The following is an 18,805-nucleotide window of genomic DNA, read 5'->3' as shown; positions in this document are numbered from 1 at the left end:
CACTTGGGGCAAGATGACGAGTCGTCATCTTGCCCCAGTCAACTTGCCCCGATCAGCAATGTTATTAGTATTGGATTTTTTCGCTAGGAAAAAAAATAAAAGGTTAACAATATATAGTGGTTAAGAAAAGTATATAGTCTAAGGTAATAATGTGTGGCATTGAATATCCAAATATCTTACCTGTTTGTCCATGAGATATTACTTCGAAGTTCTTGAAAATTACAATACGTCAGACCAAATGTACGAACATCATCTAACAAACAACTAAATGGTGGCAGCGGCTTCACTGTGCGATTCTTTAGTGCCCACCAGTGTGGAGCGCTAGTAGTGTCTGTTAGGTGGTGCTATCTAGTGCCATGACGTGGAAATAAGTCATTCGTCATCTTGCCCCGCTCGTCAACTTGCCCCGTCCTCCCCTACGTATACGATATGAACATCATTCGGAACAGAATCGCAGGTGAAACAGTGACGAACAAATCCACTGACTCTGTGATAAACCAAAATTAAGTAGTGAATTATCAAACGGAATTTGCTAATTCACTCGATGTTACCGGATTAGCGTCACACAATCTGAATTTGAAAATTGGAGTGCCAATTATCTTACTCCGAAAAAATCTATCTGCCAAAGTTATACAATATCACACGATTAGAAATTTAAAGAATTACTAGATAATGCCCGGCATGCGTTGCAATGCCTCAATCAATTTTTTTTTGTAATTTTTTAAATGTATACTAAGCATCTCTCTTTATCTCTCTAATTCTCTATCTCTATGTATATCTCTATAACTCTCTCTATCTTTCTATTTATATCTCTATCTCTCTATATATCTTTCTAGCGGACCCGACAGACATTGTCCTGCCCAAATTTACTTTTTGTGAGATATGGATATGGCGGTAAGTATTTCTACGCTGGACATTTTGTATCTTCTCATTATACATACCCCTCCTCTTGGGCACGCCACTGCCGTTACCAAAAACCTTTCCCATGGTTACGCAGAAGGCAACAACAATGCAAAAGCCCGTTGCCATGGAGGCTAATTATCAACAATGCTTAGTTTTTTTTTGCTTTTAAAGCGTGTATTTTTAGTTTTTCTTAACTCAGAATCGAGATAAAATATCCAATTGTGAATCCAAACCATCCTCGAATCCCCGTGAACTCACACACAAAATTTCATCAAAATCGCGTACAGACAGACAGAAAAAGTACTGTTTTATTATAGTAAGATAGATAGATTATTCTTACATGTTCGCATCCATGCAGTATATGAAAAATCAGCATGCATAGCCCCACACCTATAACTATACGTATCTGTTGCCCACGACTTTTTCCGCATGGAATTTTGTATTATCTTGCACCATTTAGAAATTTAAACATTATAACATAACAGTTGATACAGTTGTAGTAGTTTTCTTATGTTCACAAATGATAATTTTTCTCACCTCTATTTCAGTCTTTGCAATAAAAATATGTTAATACCTAAATTTTGAGTAAATATGTTTCTACTTTCAAATGTAATGACGGAAAGACACTTCATAAAATGTCTTTGTAAACCACATTTACTGTTTTTTCCGTCTTGAGCTAGAATGTAAAGATTGTCTGCATTACTGACCCGCGAGCAAGCTACATACATTTCAGAGAGAGAGAGAGTGAGAGAAAGACACCTATTAAATGTCTATCTAACTAATTTTTTTATGAGAGCATATTTTCATTAAATAAATCATGAAATCATTCAACGATAAAAGCTGTTTATTTAATTAAGCGGAGGGGTTCGCTCCAAGGAGAAAATTGACGCGGCGAGACCTCGTGGACATAGAGAAATGACACACACTCACTATTTGTGTGGCTATGAAACATGATTTTTTTCTGCAATTTAAATTGTAATATACGAAAAGGGTATTGAAAATTGAAACAAATATGGCGACACTATAAACTGTCAGGATCTTTATTTTTTTCTTACTCTACTTAGTTCCTTACAATAACAAAACTTAATGGCTTCTAATAATGCGTTGCAATTTTTGCTTTTAAAGCGTGTTTTTTTAGTTTTTATTAACTCAGAATCGAGATAGCATATCCAATTGTGAATCTAAACCATCCTCACTATTTGTGTGGCTATGAAACATGATTTTTTTTCTGCAATTTAAATTGTAATATACAAAAAGGTTATTGAAAATTGAAACAATAATGGCGACGCTATAAGCTGTCAGGATCTTTATTTTTTTCTTACTCTACTTAGTTCCTTACAATAACAAAACTTAATGGCTTCTAATAATGCGCTGCAATTTTTGCTTTTAAGCGTGTTTTTTTAGTTTTTCTTAACTCAGAATCGAGATAAAAAATACAATTGTGAATCTAAACCATCCTCGAATCCCCGTGAACTCACACACAAAATTTCATCAAAATCGGTCCAGCCGTCTAGGAGGAGTTCAGTGACATACACACGCACACAAGAAATATATATATAAAGACTAGATAATGCCCGGCATGCGTTGCAATGCCTCAATCAAATTTTTTTGTAATTTTTTAAACATATACTAAGCATCTCACTTTATCTCTCTAATTCTCTATCTCTCTATGTATATCTCTATAACTCTCTCTATCTTTCTATTTATATCTCTATCTCTCTATATATCTTTCTAGCGGACCCGACAGACATTGTCCTGCCCAAATGTACTTTTTGTGAGATATGGATATGGCGGTAAGTATTTCTACGCTGGACATTTTGTATCTTCTCATTATACATACCCCTCCTCTTGGGCACGCCACTGCCGTTACCAAAAACCTTTCCCATGGTTACGCAGAAGGCAACAACAATGCAAAAGCCCGTTGCCATGGAGGCTAATTATCAACAATGCTTAGTTTTTTTTGCTTTTAAAGCTTGTTTTTTTAGTTTTTCTTAACTCAGAATCGAGATAAAATATCCAATTGTGAATCTAAACCATCCTCGAATCCCCGTGAACTCACACACAAAATTTCATCAAAATCGCGTACAAACAGACAGACAGAAAAAGTACTGTTTTATTATAGTAAGATAGATAGATTATTCTTACATATTCGCATCCATGCAGTATATGAAAAATCAGCATGCATAGCCCCACACCTATAACTATACGTATCTGCTGCCCACGACTTTTTCCGCATGGAATTTTGTATTATCTTGCACCATTTAGAAATTTAAACATTATAACATAACAGTTGATACAGTTGTAGCAGTTTTCTTATGTTCACAAATAATAATTTTTCTCACCTCTATTTCAGTCTTTGCAATAAAATTATGTTACTACCTAAATTTTGAGTAAATATGTTTCTACTTTCAAATGTAATGACGGAAAGACACTTCATAAAATGTCTTTGTAAACCACATTTACTGTTTTTTCCTTCTTGAGCTAGAATGTAAAGATTATCTGTATTACTGACCCGCGAGCAAGCTACATACATTTCAGAGAGAGAGAGAGAGAGTGAGAGAAAGACACCTATTGAATGTCTATCTAACTAATTTTTTTATGAGAGCATATTTTCATTAAATAAATCATGAAATCATTCAACGATAAAAGCTGTTTATTTAATTAAGCGGACGGGTTCGCTCCAAGGAGAAAATTGACGCGGCGAGACCTCGTGGACATAGAGAAATGACACACACTCACTATTTGTGTGGCTATGAAACATGATTTTTTTCTGCAATTTAAATTGTAATATACAAAAAGGGTATTGAAAATTGAAACAATATGGCAACACCATAAACTGTCAGGATCTTTATTTTTTTCTTACTCTCTACTTAGTTCCTTACAATAGCAAAACTTAATGGCTTCTAATAATTCGTTGCAATTTTTGCTTTTAAAGCGTGTTTTTTTAGTTTTTCTTAACTCAGAATCGAGATAAAATATCCAATTGTGAATCTAAACCATCCTCACTATTTGTGTGGCTATGAAACATGATTTTTTTCTGCAATTTAAATTGTAATATACAAAAAAGGTATTGAAAATTGAAACAAATATGGCGACACTATAAACTGTCAGGATCTTTATTTTTTTCTTACTCTCTACTTAGTTCCTTACAATAGCAAAACTTAATGGCTTCTAATAATGCGTTGCAATTTTTGCTTTTAAAGCGTGTTTTTTTTAGTTTTTCTTAACTCAGAATTGAGATAAAATATCCAATTGTGAATCTAAACCATCCTCGAATCCCCGTGAACTCACACACAAAATTTCATCAAAATCGGTCCAGCCGTCTAGGAGGAGTTCAGTGACATACACACGCACACAAGAAATATATATATAAAGATGAGCAATCAATTGAAGCAACAATTCTGGTTGGACCTCATAAAGGTGAATACGTACTACTTCCACGACTATCACTCATTCCGACCGACATAGCGTTCGAGTTCAAACGACTTTAATTTCAATACGCCTTGCGTTCGCTATGACTATCAATAAAGCGCAAGGGCAATCTTTTCAATTGTGCGGTTTGAATTTATAAAACGAATGCTTCACTCAACGGCAATTATACGTCTCATCCTTAAGAGTTCGGTTAAATCTCTGATACATATTTATGTTTATGCAGAAAATTGACAAAAAAAAAAGTCTAGTCCATGCACTAGCTTTCAAATAAAAAATGATTTTATGTGAAAAAAAAATTTTCTTCCTTTCCTTTCATTCAACAGCATAGGCACAATAACGCAAAGCAGGGTATTAAATTGAATGACGTGTTTCTTCGGTGAAGCTATGTGCCCTAGAATACTTTGTTTACTTTCCTATTCATTTAATATCAGACAGAGCCACAGCAAAGTGTGGCCATGTTTAGCTAGTAGCATATAATAATGTTTATCAGCTCATTAAGGTTAAGGTTTGTGTTAGGAAGTATATATTATACAGAGTTATTTTAATCTTTTGAGCAAAAAAATACAAATATATTCTTAGAGTTAAAATATGTATTTAAAAATGTTTCAGGTTAATGTTTTAGTAATTTCATATTTTTAAACTTATAACTGTGCGGAAAATTTATAGTATTAACTGTTAAGTGAATTATAAGATGGTCGAAAATCAGATCCGAAGCCGGGGTTTTACTGAAGCCGTTTCTAACCGTTTAACATTGAAGGTGGTTTCGTGCTGGTAGCTGCTATCTGTGTTTGATGGTACCAAGCAACGTTTTAGATTCAGGCAGCGAATTCTAGTGGTATGCGCAGAAAGTATGTGTGTGATTCGCACCCAGAAATGTTGGTATTTGAAAAGAGACTATTTTATTTATCAGTTTATTTATCACGCTCGGCATTTTATTTTTAAAGAATTGTACGTTAAATTTCGTGTCCGTGTTTTGTATTATAAGTTTATTTGCAATACGAACAACATTAAAACACATGAGTTAGCTCGGTACCGAGGTTAGATGTTTACCTAACACTGGCGAGGAATGAAAGTCTTGCACACAATTTTTTCTTTTTTGTGAATTTATCTTTCCACTGTATGAATAAACAGCTGTAAAAATTTTTGTGTTTTTTTTAATCTGCTATTTTTTGCGGTTTCTGCAAGAATTTCATGTGAATATAACAATTCCAGCGATGCGCGGACTCGCAAGCAGAAGGGCGCTGGTCGCCCCGCGAGCCCGCACAGGTCTGCGTGATCAAAACTTGTCCGCCCGTCGCCCGCGAGCGGTCGAAACAAGCGCTAAATGTTGATGGAGATGATTTCCAAATTCCGCCGGACAACCCCTGATTCGCCACCTCACCAAACCAACCCCTCTTCGCCCCCTCTCCCCCTGCCCAACCTATAACGCGCGCTGGCGGCTCGACCGTGTAATTTATGACAACAGCGAGGGTGGCGCCTAATTTTAAAAGGCCCGCGAGGGGAGGAGGTGGCTGGGAGAGGGGGGGAAAGGTTGGTCGGGAGTGGCGAAAAGCGCTTGTTATCGTAATTGTAGCGTAATCCATTTTGGGAGCTCTTTATACGGATTGCATTTCCAATTAGATTTTCGGATTCCGGGACGGACGCGACACTGGCAATGTTCGCTTGTTTTTTTTTTATTGTTTGTTTGTTTTTCGACGTTTCAATTTTTTTTTTTTTCGCCCCCGCCTCTGCCGGTCCGCCATAAATCGGGGCTGCGAGACCGAATTAGGCTTCATCGGTGCCACGACGCGTCGTGCGCATGGCGGTGACGGACAGGTCGTTCCGTTTCGCGCCCGCGATGCCCCGCATCAGTGCCATCACCGCTGCGAGGGACGTACCGCTGGCTGGATGACGGGAAGTTTCGCATATTCTTCTCGCGAAAGGGCTAAAAATTTCAATAGTTATTACTAGTGCTGCTACTGCTATTGGCTCACGTTTCGTCAGGAGGACTCTTGCACCGCTGAGAAGCCCTGGGACCGCAGGCTGCTGCGATTTGGGACGTCTCGCGGGACAGCGGCCTATGAGTGGGTGGCATTTCCCCCGAGTATCCCAACATCTGTTGAGTCTGTCTCAGCGATCACTGCTATTCCCGGCGATGGTCGCTCTTCCCAGAACCCTCCCCACCACGAACTGTTATGCTTCAGGCCGGTTCTTTTATGAACCACACCGTAAAAACTTTGCGTAATTTTACACAAAAAATACATGTAACAGTAGTGTCTCCGTGGATGTTAATGTGATTACACACATATACGTGTTGGGGTTTATTTGCTGATGTATTTAAGTAGAATTACCCCAACACTCGGCTTCCCCACACGTTTAATGTACAATTACAATGACTATATTTGGTGAATATTCCATGGCTCTTGGTGTTCTTTTACCCGGTGTTGTATAAATTTACAAATGCATGCATATGTAAATCTATTACAACCGTCAGTTAATATTACTGCATCATAAACTAAGCAAATTAAATTTTAAACTTTTTTATACAATAAAGTATTTTGTAATGATTTCGCTGTAAAAAAAGGTTTCCAGTAATAAAATACAATTTATGACATTCACAATCGTAAGGGAAATCGATAAATATTGATTACAATTTTAATATGTATACCTATTACGAGTATAGTCATATTTTGCTACACCTTAACATTTTGTGCCAATGGAAACGAGCATTTGCGGTTTGAAAAAAAAATTACTAAGTATTATAAAAATATTTATTCACGAAATACGCAGTAAAAATGATATTTTGTGTATTAAAATATTAACCTACGGTTTTTATATTACGACTTATTATTATATATTCAAAAGAAATACAGAAACATCATATGCATAATTTTGTACTAGTTCATAAAATAGTTTTACAAAGTGTTAAAAAGTTTTTTTTAGCAATATAACGAATATACTTTGATGATTTTAAAAAAATTACAAAATTTTAAATAAAATTTCAATAAATTTGATTTCAAAATATACAAAATATATTTATATATCCAATTGGATAAACCTTTTGAGAAATAACCCATTTGGGTTGCAACTCTAAAAATATTAATCGAATAAGTGTAGGGTACCAGGAGAATTCAATAATTTTAAATCTTTCAAAAAAAATTAGTTAATAACGGTTAGTGTACCGCATAACAACAAATAAAAAATTATTCACTATTGAAATTTAATTTTATTTTACATCTCATGCGATTTTGTACAACATTACATTCAAGTGGATAATTTCAGAAAGTTTTATATCGTCAATTAAAATTTATGAAAATTATTGACAGTTTAGTGAATTTAAATAAGATATTTAAATAATTTTTTCTTATCGAAAATCAAGTCCAAATCCGGGGTTTAGTATTATTTCAAGTTTTTTCTGTTTTATTGGAGCCGTCTCATTACATTGTTTAAAATGTTTTCTCTACAAATGTAATGATTCGATAGACAACTATTTCTATTCTTTGTACCATAATTAAAAATTACAGCGTAGCAGAAGTTATGATGGTTGTTTTCATTAAATATTTATTCCGTGTGTTGCTTGTTCGGTTGTAAATGCAAGTGCTAGGCTTGGGTGGATGTGATTCACACGATAAAAACTCTGGTTGCTAAAGGCGTTGGCCACGTCGACACACGGACGGGGTAGGTACCTCGATGTCCCTAATCTCCACGTGCACCACGCAGGGGCTGGGCGAGAAGTGCGGCCCTCGGACGATGAAATATCTGCGCGGCTGCGAGATTTGTTGGGCCGCTGCGGTTCTGAATAAGTAACCGGGCGCGTTCCTCATTCGGGGCGTGAGGTGCGCCGGGCATGATCTCCGGCTGTGTACGCTCCGTTCGCGCGCAAACTGGCGCACTCGCTGAGCTACGCCCGCTTCTGGCGTGTGCCATCTTAGCCACTCAACACATGGGGCGCTTGCGTCCCTTGTCAAATATTCCAGATACAAATAAAATTCAAAGCGGACCACGGGTCCAAGTGCCCAACCCCCGCATGGTAGACTCTTTTCTTCTCTGTCAAACACTTCATCCGGACCATCCCCTGTCTCCTGTAAATTCCTACACGTAATGCATGCCAATTTTCATTCCGCATGAATGTGCCTGGGGTTTTCCCTGTGTCTATGCAGGTTTTACCTGGGCCCAACCTATCTCTAGTTATAGTCTAGATTTAAGAGTGAGGGGAGTTAGTCATGGCGCCAATTGTTGCCATGGCTGGCCAATCCCCTCCTAGCACATGATGCATGCGACCCTCTTCCTGCATGGCTAATTCCAGCATGACTAGGCGTATAGGCTTCGGCCTGAGACGCACCTAGGTCCCTCCCTAACCCGGCCCCCTCCACAATACACTTAGTTTTAGTTAGGTTAGGAAAAAAAACATCATAGCCCCTGAGCGTACAGCTTCTTATGATGGCCGGTCGTGAAGGGGGGGGGGGGGGGGGGAGCGGGGAGTAACCTCGTGAATGAAACACAAGTCGCACATGGAACAGAAATGTTTAACCACGGTGCTGGCATCCGTGATAAAACGACGCAAACCAAAGTCCTCAAGGAATGAATTTTAATGAATTTTTTTTTTTAAACAGATGAGCTGTATTTTAATAGTCCAAATCTGAGGTTTAGTATTATTTCAAGATTTTTTTCTCGCTTTTATCGGAGCTGTATCATTACATTGTTGTGAAACATTTTTGCTCTACAAATCAAAGATTCGATAGGCAACGAATTTTATAGGCGGGTGTGGAAACTACGAGTAACCGCGTCTAGAAAGTTAGTTTAAAAAACAATTTTTCTTTTATTAATTACGCTTGGCACTTTTTTCAAGAATTCTGCGATAAATTTCGAGTCCGAGTTTTACCTCAGTGTTAAACAGTTCAAGAATATGTAACGCTTGATCTTTATTTTTCCGTTATTATCGACAGCCAACGTCAAATAATAAAAATTTTTTTTTTTGGTGTGTCGGGAGTAGAGACCGGAAAAATTCGCATGTTCAATGACCTCCAGGATATACTCCAATATCCTCTACACACTCTGGCGAATGCCAACTGTTCATTGGCATCTGACTTGTGAGTCGTCTCGACTGGGTGGTCTGTGATTCGACACTTCTATGAGTGAGGGTCTCTAATTGGCCCTCAGTCCTCCAGATTAACAGTGGATCAATGACAGCAGCAGCACTAAGGCATAATTATTTGAATTTTAGCATAACACGAAATGAACCCGCGAATTTTTCAGGTCTCTAGTCGGGAGGAATTTGATAAAAATAAAAAAATAAAAAATTCAAATCGTGTATTTAAAAAAAATTAAAATACTATTGGCACGATCCCACTGACATGTGTCTGCACAAGTAACTGTAGGCACCGCGGGTTCTCACCCAGTTTCACCCAAAATACAGATTTCCGTCGCTGGTATTTTGCTAACTTTTTCCTAACTTCGGTGCGGGGGGCGTGGGTTTTTTATACATCTCCTCATAACTCATCCCCTCCCTATGTCTAACACTATTTACACATAAATAGTTTATTTTCTTATTCGTGATGCATAATGTAACAAAAACTTCCTCTTGACAAAATTAAAAATATCTAGCACAAAGTGATTATTTTTAATAGATTTAAATAGAGTTACTTCGTTGAAAATAAAATTTTAATGGTATTTGTTTCTTAAATTTAGGCAATGATAAATATGAAAAAAAATATATATATACCTAGATTGTGATTTGTGTAATTTATTTGTATGATGAAATTATTATACGTAGAGACTTGCAAAATTCGAGGTTTCGTTGGCCTTCAGGATAGACTGCACATTCTCCTGTACACTGGGAAAATAACGCAAGTTCATTGGTTGTTGACTTGTAAGCCGTCTCAGCTGGTTTGCTGTGATTCGATCCTTCTTTGCTTGAGGGTTTATAATTGGTTGAGATTCGCCAAGATCAGCAGTAAGCCAATAGCAAAATTAGCTAAGAGGTATAGGTGTTTGTATTCTAGCATATCACCGAATGAATCCGCGAATTTTGCAGGTCTCTATGTATTGGATGTAAATGCAACTCAATTACAAACTGGAACAATGTTTGTTTTAGATCTTTAATGTTTGATAAACAGGTTTTTTATTTTAAGGTTTTTCCTTATATTTACACCAGAATCGTTAAACGTATTAACAATGTATCTAAAATATTGTGTTTTTAATTATGGCGTAACTGAACACAAGAAAAAAATTTTAGTTTCAATATGAGACCATTTTTCAATATTGTGAGATTTAAGACAGAATCTGGCCAGAATTTGAGCTGCTGTTACTATTTTATCGTCTATAAAAGGAAATTTTTTATTAAGTACAGAATCAATTTTGGTTGTAATGCTAAATGTACTGTCATAGATTCTGATAGGCGGATACGTAGGGGCAGGCATTTTTCGCGGAAAGATCTGAACGCCCATAAGACTGCAATAAGGTATACCCGCACCTGTGGTTTCTGCCTTGTGACTGGCGGCCGTCTGCGAGAGAAGTCGTTGCCTTGTTTGACCGAGCCACCCAGGACGCGGTTAGCTTCCGCACTGAATCACTGTGATTGGTGTTGTTACAATCAATATGTATCTGAGATAAACTCACTCAATCACGAAACACAGGTACGACGCTACAATGTTTTAACTTTCAGCTAGTCTCGAAATCTTTTCGCGATATTTGCACGCCCCTACGGATACGTTAATTTAGTATTCCGTTCCGGAGGTAAATACGTGTGAAATGGTTTCTGAGCGCACGGCATTGATCTGTATCAAAAGCGTCGTTGGTGATCTCCGCGGAGCAATGTTCACTCGGCAGAGAGAGTGCTTCATTTTTTTTTTTTTCCACTTCTCCGTGCAGCGCATGGAAGTGGAAGTAGCTGACAGTATCGAATAAATGGTATCGTAACATTTTATAGTTCCCTTTTTCTTTCCGCGGCTCTCATTTCCTCGGTCCGCCACAAGCTCGCGGCCACACCGCAGCAGCAGCGCCGCGCGGCGGCAGATCCGCGAACCTCGCCGCGCCGCGCGCGATTTCCCCGAGCTGCTGTAACCGGGCGCCATGAATTGTTTAGCTGCGCCGGGTTGGCGCGCCTGGCGAATAAAAAATATATATATAACGACTGCGCTTGCTTCCGCTGGAAAATGGGGTTGCTACCGAGTAGCGTTTACATTTGCGCCCCGCCGGAATGCCTACAAAACATCTCACTAAGAAAGCTTCACTCAAGCTTCAACGTTATAAGCGCAGTGAAGCATTTATTTAAAATATGTTTTCTTATTTCCCCTTCCCCTACCCCAAACAAGCATTTCTAGGTGTGGACTTAGACAGCCTATTTTAATAATCATGCATTTAACTAATTTATTTTCCTGGATACCTAGGGTAAATCCAGGAGTGATGGACCACCTTTTTTGAAACTCTTATAATTTTGTTATTTGTCAAGATATTGGTGAAGTAAATTTCGCTTTGATATTTTGGTGAACTATGTATATGAAAAGCAAAGGTATATGTAGAAAATTTACGTTAAGAAAGTGAAGACAATTGTTGAAAAATTTTGCAGTACTGGTCCATCTATACCATATACCTAGGGTTAGATGGACCAGCCTATATGGGAGAGATGGACCAGCATTGAGAAAGCTATTTAATCATTTATGACTAACTTTAAATTCATATTTAAGCACTCAATTAAACAAAAATCGTTTCTGACGTACAAAAAGTCTACAGTGCCTATACATTAACATTTTTTACAAAGTCTTTCTTCTTTGAAATGTAGTTTGTCAAAACCCGTAAAGATTTTAGTTCTTTTTTTTTCCACATACATCGCACTTATTTTCGTACTTTGTGCAGTTCTCGTGCAACCAACGGGAACACACTGTGCATTTAATCCAGTCTTCTGTACTTTTTGTAGTATTGTTGTCCTCATTACACCCAATACATTCATCTTCGTCCCAGTCACCATCATCACTGTCATCATACAAAATTGGCTGAGAAAATTTTTTGGTGTTTGGTTTTTTATGTTTGGTAGGCCTAACAGTCCTAGTTATGATAGCTTCTTCTCTCTGTCTTTTTCTTTCTTCTTGTTCTTTTATTTTCTTCAGTTTGTCATATTTTCCTTGGGTAATACGTTGTACATTATCCTAAGAATTTAGAACTTTCGAAACACTTGCACTCTTACCACGGGCTGTAGTTTTTTTGTTAAGATTGGAATAGGTGAGATGTTGTTCAAAATTTTTGTTGACGTGGGGTTGTCGACCTCTTTGACTCCACAGACACTGGTGGGCCCTGACGAAGTTCCAGGAGTCGCCAGGCATTTATAACTGATAGGCCTGCATTTTTTACAGTCGCTGATTTGGACCAAGCACATCCTAGCAACTTGCCAAATTGCAGTCTCGTAATTTGCCGCAATGGGTTGTTCCTCATGAACACATTACATTCTTTGTTGTAGTTAGACTTCAAAGATTTAAAAAAGTTTTGTCAAGTGGCTGCAAGAAATTGGTCGTGTGACTAGGAAGGCTAACCAAAATTATATTATTTTCATCAACGAATTCAAGCATTTCCACACTGCTGCAATGGGAGGAGTGTCCGTCAAGAATCAACTCTACTTTTCCAGCAGACATTCTTTGCAAAAAGTGATGTTTCAACCAGTCGAAAAATAATTCAGAGGTTATGTAAGCAGATTTCACGTTAATTGCAATCATGGAACCTGGAGGCATGCCATCACTGAACTCCTGTTTCTTATTCTTCCCTTTAAAAATGCAATAGGGAGGAATGTAGTTGCCCTTGCCATTGAAACAACATACAACGGAAATGGTTTCACATTTTTCTCTTGATGTAACAGTGCTGACATTTTTTTATCCTTTTATTGCAACAACCTCTCCTGGTTTGTTGCTTAGTTGCAACCCACTATCGTCCACAATTTAAATGTGCCCAGGCTTACCTATCAAATCATTTTCAGTCAAAACATTTTCCAGTAGGTCAAAATACTGTTTTACAACTGTGTTATTCATTCCGAGAGCTCTATTCTTAGAAATACCCTCTGACTTTCGGACTTTTAGTTCAGGATTACGAATCAGAAACGATTGCAGCCAATCATAACCTGCTTTTTGGGCGTCTATGTCAAAGTTGTGTTTAGTTTTCATTTGTTCGGCTAGCTGGAAAGCCATTGACCGCACATAATCCCGCGATGGTGTAAAGCCATGAGTTTGCAGTTTCTGAATGTGAAGTACAAACATTTTTTCATTTTCCGTGCCCAACAATGATGATTTCAAATGACTACAAAAAGTTGTAAAAAATTATTAAAGGCTGTACGAGGTAAAGTTAGCACTTCGCAACTTTTAAATACGAACAAGAACACGCGAGTAATACGAACACTTCATGTAATAGGCTCATAAGCGATTATTTATATCCTATTTAAAAGTGGCCGAAATATAATAATTTGATTGAATGATAAAAGTAACTATGGCCTCTAAAGTGTTCACTTTACCAAATACAGCCTATATTGTATTTTTGTTTTTAAGTAGGCCTAACGGAGAGAAGAATTTACCTTAAAAATTTGGAAATGAACCTACAAATTACTTAACAATATGTTATGTGACTATTTTTTTTGTAGAAACGACACTACAAATCTACAGCATACTCATTAATAATACGTAGGCCCATTTAAAACGATGGTCCATCTCTCCCACTTTATTTTGGTCCATCTATCCCGATCTTTAGGGAGAGATGGACCAGGCCGCCATTACGTTCCTGTTGTGCCCAGCGTAGCTACAGAACACTACAAAGATACGTTTAGCTTGTTTACATGTTGTAAGGAATGATGGTTCAAAAATATTGCAAAATACTGTCTCTACGACACAACTGCGTTCACATGAACAAAATTTTTGACCTACCTGTTTTCTATTTTCTTTAATATCTTCTCAATTTACTCATACAAAGGAATTAAAACAACACAGCACGCGCACTACAGTTGCCACGACACATTCCTACTAACCATGACGCTTTCTATTAGCAAGTTCGTGAATTATGCCACCGGTCCATCTCACCCGGTGGTCCATCTCTCCTGGATTTACCCTATATATTTTTAGGTTTATAATTTTCTAAACCTGCATTTACTCTGCTGTCAGCTTAATTTTTTTTTCATCCCGCACCTTTTTAAAATGTTGATTTTCACGAGCTTGACGCTTTCATTAAATTATTCATTTAGTGTAACAATGAAGCTGTGAAAAAAAAAAACCAATGTGTTTATCTTCCAGTACTTCTTACTAATCATGAACTTCGTAAAGGGAAAGTAATTTCTATTATGACTTTCGTAAATAAGTTAAAGGCTTAAAAAAAATATTCATACGAGATAATGTCTTACTTAACTATTGTCATGATGTATAAAGATTTTACAAGGCAAAGTTTTAAAGTAAAATTACATAGAGTAATTTTTTTTGTTAGTTACATTGGGGAGCACTTAAAAAATATTTATACTTCTACTAAGTGATTTAACTGTAATGTGTTGTATCAATGTTTTGAGAATATTTTATGACCTGTTAATGTTTAGTAAAATTATATATTTTTAAAAAAAAATACAACGGAAATCACCGTTGCAATTTTCTTTATGGTTTCCTTATGGAATTTTGACGTCACGGTGACCATCTTGAATGACATTGACATTTGACTTTGAACTTTAATCTTTATCTTTACCTTTGACATTGAACTTAACATAAAATTCGAACGTTGAGCTTAACTTTGAACTTAAATCTTTACTTTGACATTTACCGTGACCTTTGAACTTGATCTTGAACTTTGTCCGTGGCCTTGACCTTGATCTTTGATCTGTACCTTGAACCTCGATATTTTACTTTGACCTTGAACATTGACCTTGAACTTTTACATTAGGCGCCATATTATATTCCGCCAACTTGTCATTGAGCGCTACAATCCCCGAACATTGCAGGTGATGATTTATTCCTGCAAATTAAATATATACTTATATATATATACAAGTCCGAATGTGTGTTATTTTTGTATATACCTTAATAATTTTCAGTTGGGCAAATGTCTCGATGACCGTGTGGTCAAAGATGTTTGCTTTCCAGCCCAGAGGTCTGAAATATCATGGTTCGATTCACAACACTTCCAATTAATTTCGTCAAAAAAAAATATTGTTCCGATAAGGACCATGAGAATATTATTAGGTAATGAAACATCGACTATATGTGCATGAGACAGAGCGATGCTGACGCTTTATAGGAACAAACAGCTGAAACAAAGATGATGGAATCCAAGATAGCGGCCTCCAGTAGAATATAAAAAAAATGGTGGTTGTGTTGTCATCCAAGATGGTGGCCTCTAGCAAACGACCACGAAATGGCGGCTGTATCTTCAAAATCTAAAACAAAAGTGGCTAAGACATCAGAACTAAGATGGCTGATATGTTATTATAATTCAAGATGGCGACCATTACGAAAATTGCAATGTTCGGGGATTGGATCGCTCGGTGACAAGTTGGTGGAATCCAAGATGGCGCCTGAGGTCAAAGGTCAAGGTCAAGGTTCAAGGTCAAGGCCAAAGTTGAAGATCATCCAATATGGCCACCGTGACGTCATTGGAGATGTAGATACCAAGACAACAGAAACCGCCACCTACACCCAGAATCGGAACCATGTCGTCGGAGCCCCTTTACTATACTACTTTTACTATTATCGCTTGCTTCTTATAGATTTCGTTTTTTAATATTAGGTACAGCTATACCATAAATATGAATTGTGTTTTGGCTTAAGAATACAAGTTACTTAAGTATATCTTAAATATTAATGAAGTAAAGGTTTTAAGGCTTTAAAACTGCATACCTATATGAAAACTAATTCCCTTACTTAATATTTATATTTTTCGTAGCAATTTTTTTTATTTTTAACCGAAGTTCATAGTTGCGACAGCAAAATTATCTGTGCAGAAAAGTAGCAATAACACTGGTGGTTATATTTAAATATTTTACCTAGCTGTAGGAACTATATGGGCAAAGCTGCTTTTTTTATTTATAAAAAAATGTTAGAAAAATTGGGGTATTATAGATATTTTTAACGAAATGTAAGCAATGGTCTAAGTGTGTGTGTGAATATATGCACTTTTTAATGCAGCGCAACAGGTAAAGCTATCAGTTATCATGCACTTACGGCTAGAGATGTAAGATTGTTTACAACCAACAATTTAAAAAAATAGATATGTTTGAAAACTGCGAATGCTTATAAAGAAGTAACGAAATATATTTAAGTACTTCTAAAATTACAAAAATTATGATAGTAAATAGTTCCAAATAAAAGTCTTAAGTATTTATACTTGTCTTTTTTATATAAGTGCAATGTTAATTTACTTTTGTAAATGGAAATGAAATTATCATGTAAAATTACAAATTTATGTAAATATGCACATTTACATGAAGGCAAACTGTATCTCTAAAAAATAAAAATTTTGCATTTATACTGGGTTTGGATTCTTGCCCGGGCATTTGTGCTTTGTGTTGTCCGAGTTCCTAAATTAGTTAAAGTTATTGGTAAACTGTTCCCTGAATAGCTTACCAGTACTGACTGCGCTTATTGACCAGCATAATAAAACAAAATAAATTCCAAATTCATAAATATTCGATTACATTTTCCGTAGTTTAAAAAAATATTATCCTTATATAAAACATTTATAAAATTTTAAATAATGCGCTAATTATTGTAAGAGTGACAAGAAATATTCAGTATTTTATTCCAAAAACATTTCATTTGTGCAAAAATAACCAAAGCAATGTGTTATTAATAAGGTACGGTAGATTTTTTGTAGTTTTAAGAATTATTTCTTGGAAACTGCACTGTAAAAAATTTTCACCTTTATATTACGAAGAACGCTGACTACAAATTGTCCAGGGATCTTCGTAAATTTACCGATATCTTCGTGAATTTACGGGTACTATGTTTATTGACCTTGAAAATTAATTCACAAATATAATGTTGGTATGTTAGCCAAACATTAAAAAACTTGTTCTTACTCCTACAAAGACGCTCTTATTTCTTCTACGAATGTGAACCTTAAAAAAAAACAGAACTCGAAAGTTGAAATTTGGAGTAGAATCTAGACAGATTCAGTTTATAAAATTAAGAACTTTTCGTTCATTTCAGGTAAATACTTCTTCTGTGAAAAGTCCATAAATTTACTGTGGTTTCCATAGCAATCTTTTTGTAAACGCATACAAGAAAAAAAAAGTTTTCTGAGTTTACACTGACGATGTTTGTCCGTTGCAGGCAAGAGCTTCTCGCTGACGATAATAATAGGCTCGTCCCCGCCGCAGATGGCCACCTACAACAAGGCCATCAAGGTCACCGTGGACGGTCCCCGGGAGCCCAGGTCCAAGACAAGTAAGTATGTGCGCCTTAGCTACTGCTGGGTAACAAACAACATATGACAATTGATATCAGTCGAGCAGGAAATTTGAAGGGAAATAATTCAGATTAATCTTTTATACCAGACATTTTCGTGGCACAACTTTCAAGGACTCAAGTTGTACAATGAGAAAAATGTTATGTAGCCTTTAAGGTGCCCGTCTACCTGAACACACATGCAGTGTGCAGAACTTCAGACGAAACCACATGATTTTTAACCTTTCCAGATACCCGAGTGGTCTCAGTTTAAAAAAAAAAAAAAAAAAAAAAACTTTTATAATGCGCTGGGCACGGATAGATAGTTCAGTTTCTGTATTTGTTTTTTTAAGCTGCATCTGTAGGAATGTGAAAAAGGCTCAAACATATGTTTTCATAATACGTAGAGACCGGAAAAATTGGCGGATTAATTTCGCGATAAGCTAGAATCCAAACACAGATACCTTCATATTTCTTCAGTAATTAGCTCACAGCTTATATTAATGACTGTGAGCCAATGAAAAATCCTTCAACCAAAAAAGTATCAAATGGCAAGCATCCCAGTTGACAGGTCTCACAAGTCAATAGCCAATAAACAAGTGGCATTTTCCCAAGTATGTAGCGGATTGTGAAGTCCATCCTAGAAGTCATTGAAACCGCGAATTTTTCCAGTCCCCAATAATACGTTTTAGTCGTGAAACGATCGGTGGAGATTCTTGAGGGCTCTCATGGGATTTGCATTAACTTAATTTCTCCGCAATATAATGTTATGTTTAACGCTGAAATTGCATAGTTTCCCATGCACGACGAGAAGACCGCGCGCCAGTTCAAGGAGATAACAACGTCAGAAGCACCAGCGAGCTTCCTACTCATCATCCCGCCTCACCAACACGAATATTTACACCCCTGACTAGGCGGGACTCTTAAATGGTTGTAAGTTAGGTATCCGCGAGTCTCTTATTTTCATAAAAAAAATGCTTGTCTCTAAAGTCTGTTTACGGACTACAGTTTAACGTGACAACGTCATAACACAACATTGATGAAATGATTGCATACTTTTATGAATAAAATTGAATCATTGTTATTTTAATACCTATTAA

The 18,805-nt window shown here is 36.7% G+C and overlaps 1 protein-coding gene across 1 annotated transcript in view; it reads left to right on the top strand.

The window, feature by feature from the left end:
* The window catches only part of LOC134542707 (runt-related transcription factor 1-like), a 108,872-nt gene that overhangs the window by 63,559 nt on the left and 26,508 nt on the right, over positions 1-18,805 (top strand). Inside the window, exon 2 of the mRNA XM_063387173.1 lies at positions 17,592-17,705. Coding sequence (XP_063243243.1) covers positions 17,592-17,705 — 114 coding nt within the window. The remainder of the gene's footprint in view (positions 1-17,591; positions 17,706-18,805) is intronic.

This window comes from Bacillus rossius, assembly GCF_032445375.1.
Source record: "Bacillus rossius redtenbacheri isolate Brsri chromosome 9 unlocalized genomic scaffold, Brsri_v3 Brsri_v3_scf9_1, whole genome shotgun sequence".
Lineage (NCBI taxonomy): Eukaryota > Metazoa > Arthropoda > Insecta > Phasmatodea > Bacillidae > Bacillus > Bacillus rossius.
The sequence above is the reverse complement of the archived record's forward strand: the minus strand, read 5'-3'. Positions and strand labels throughout refer to the sequence as shown.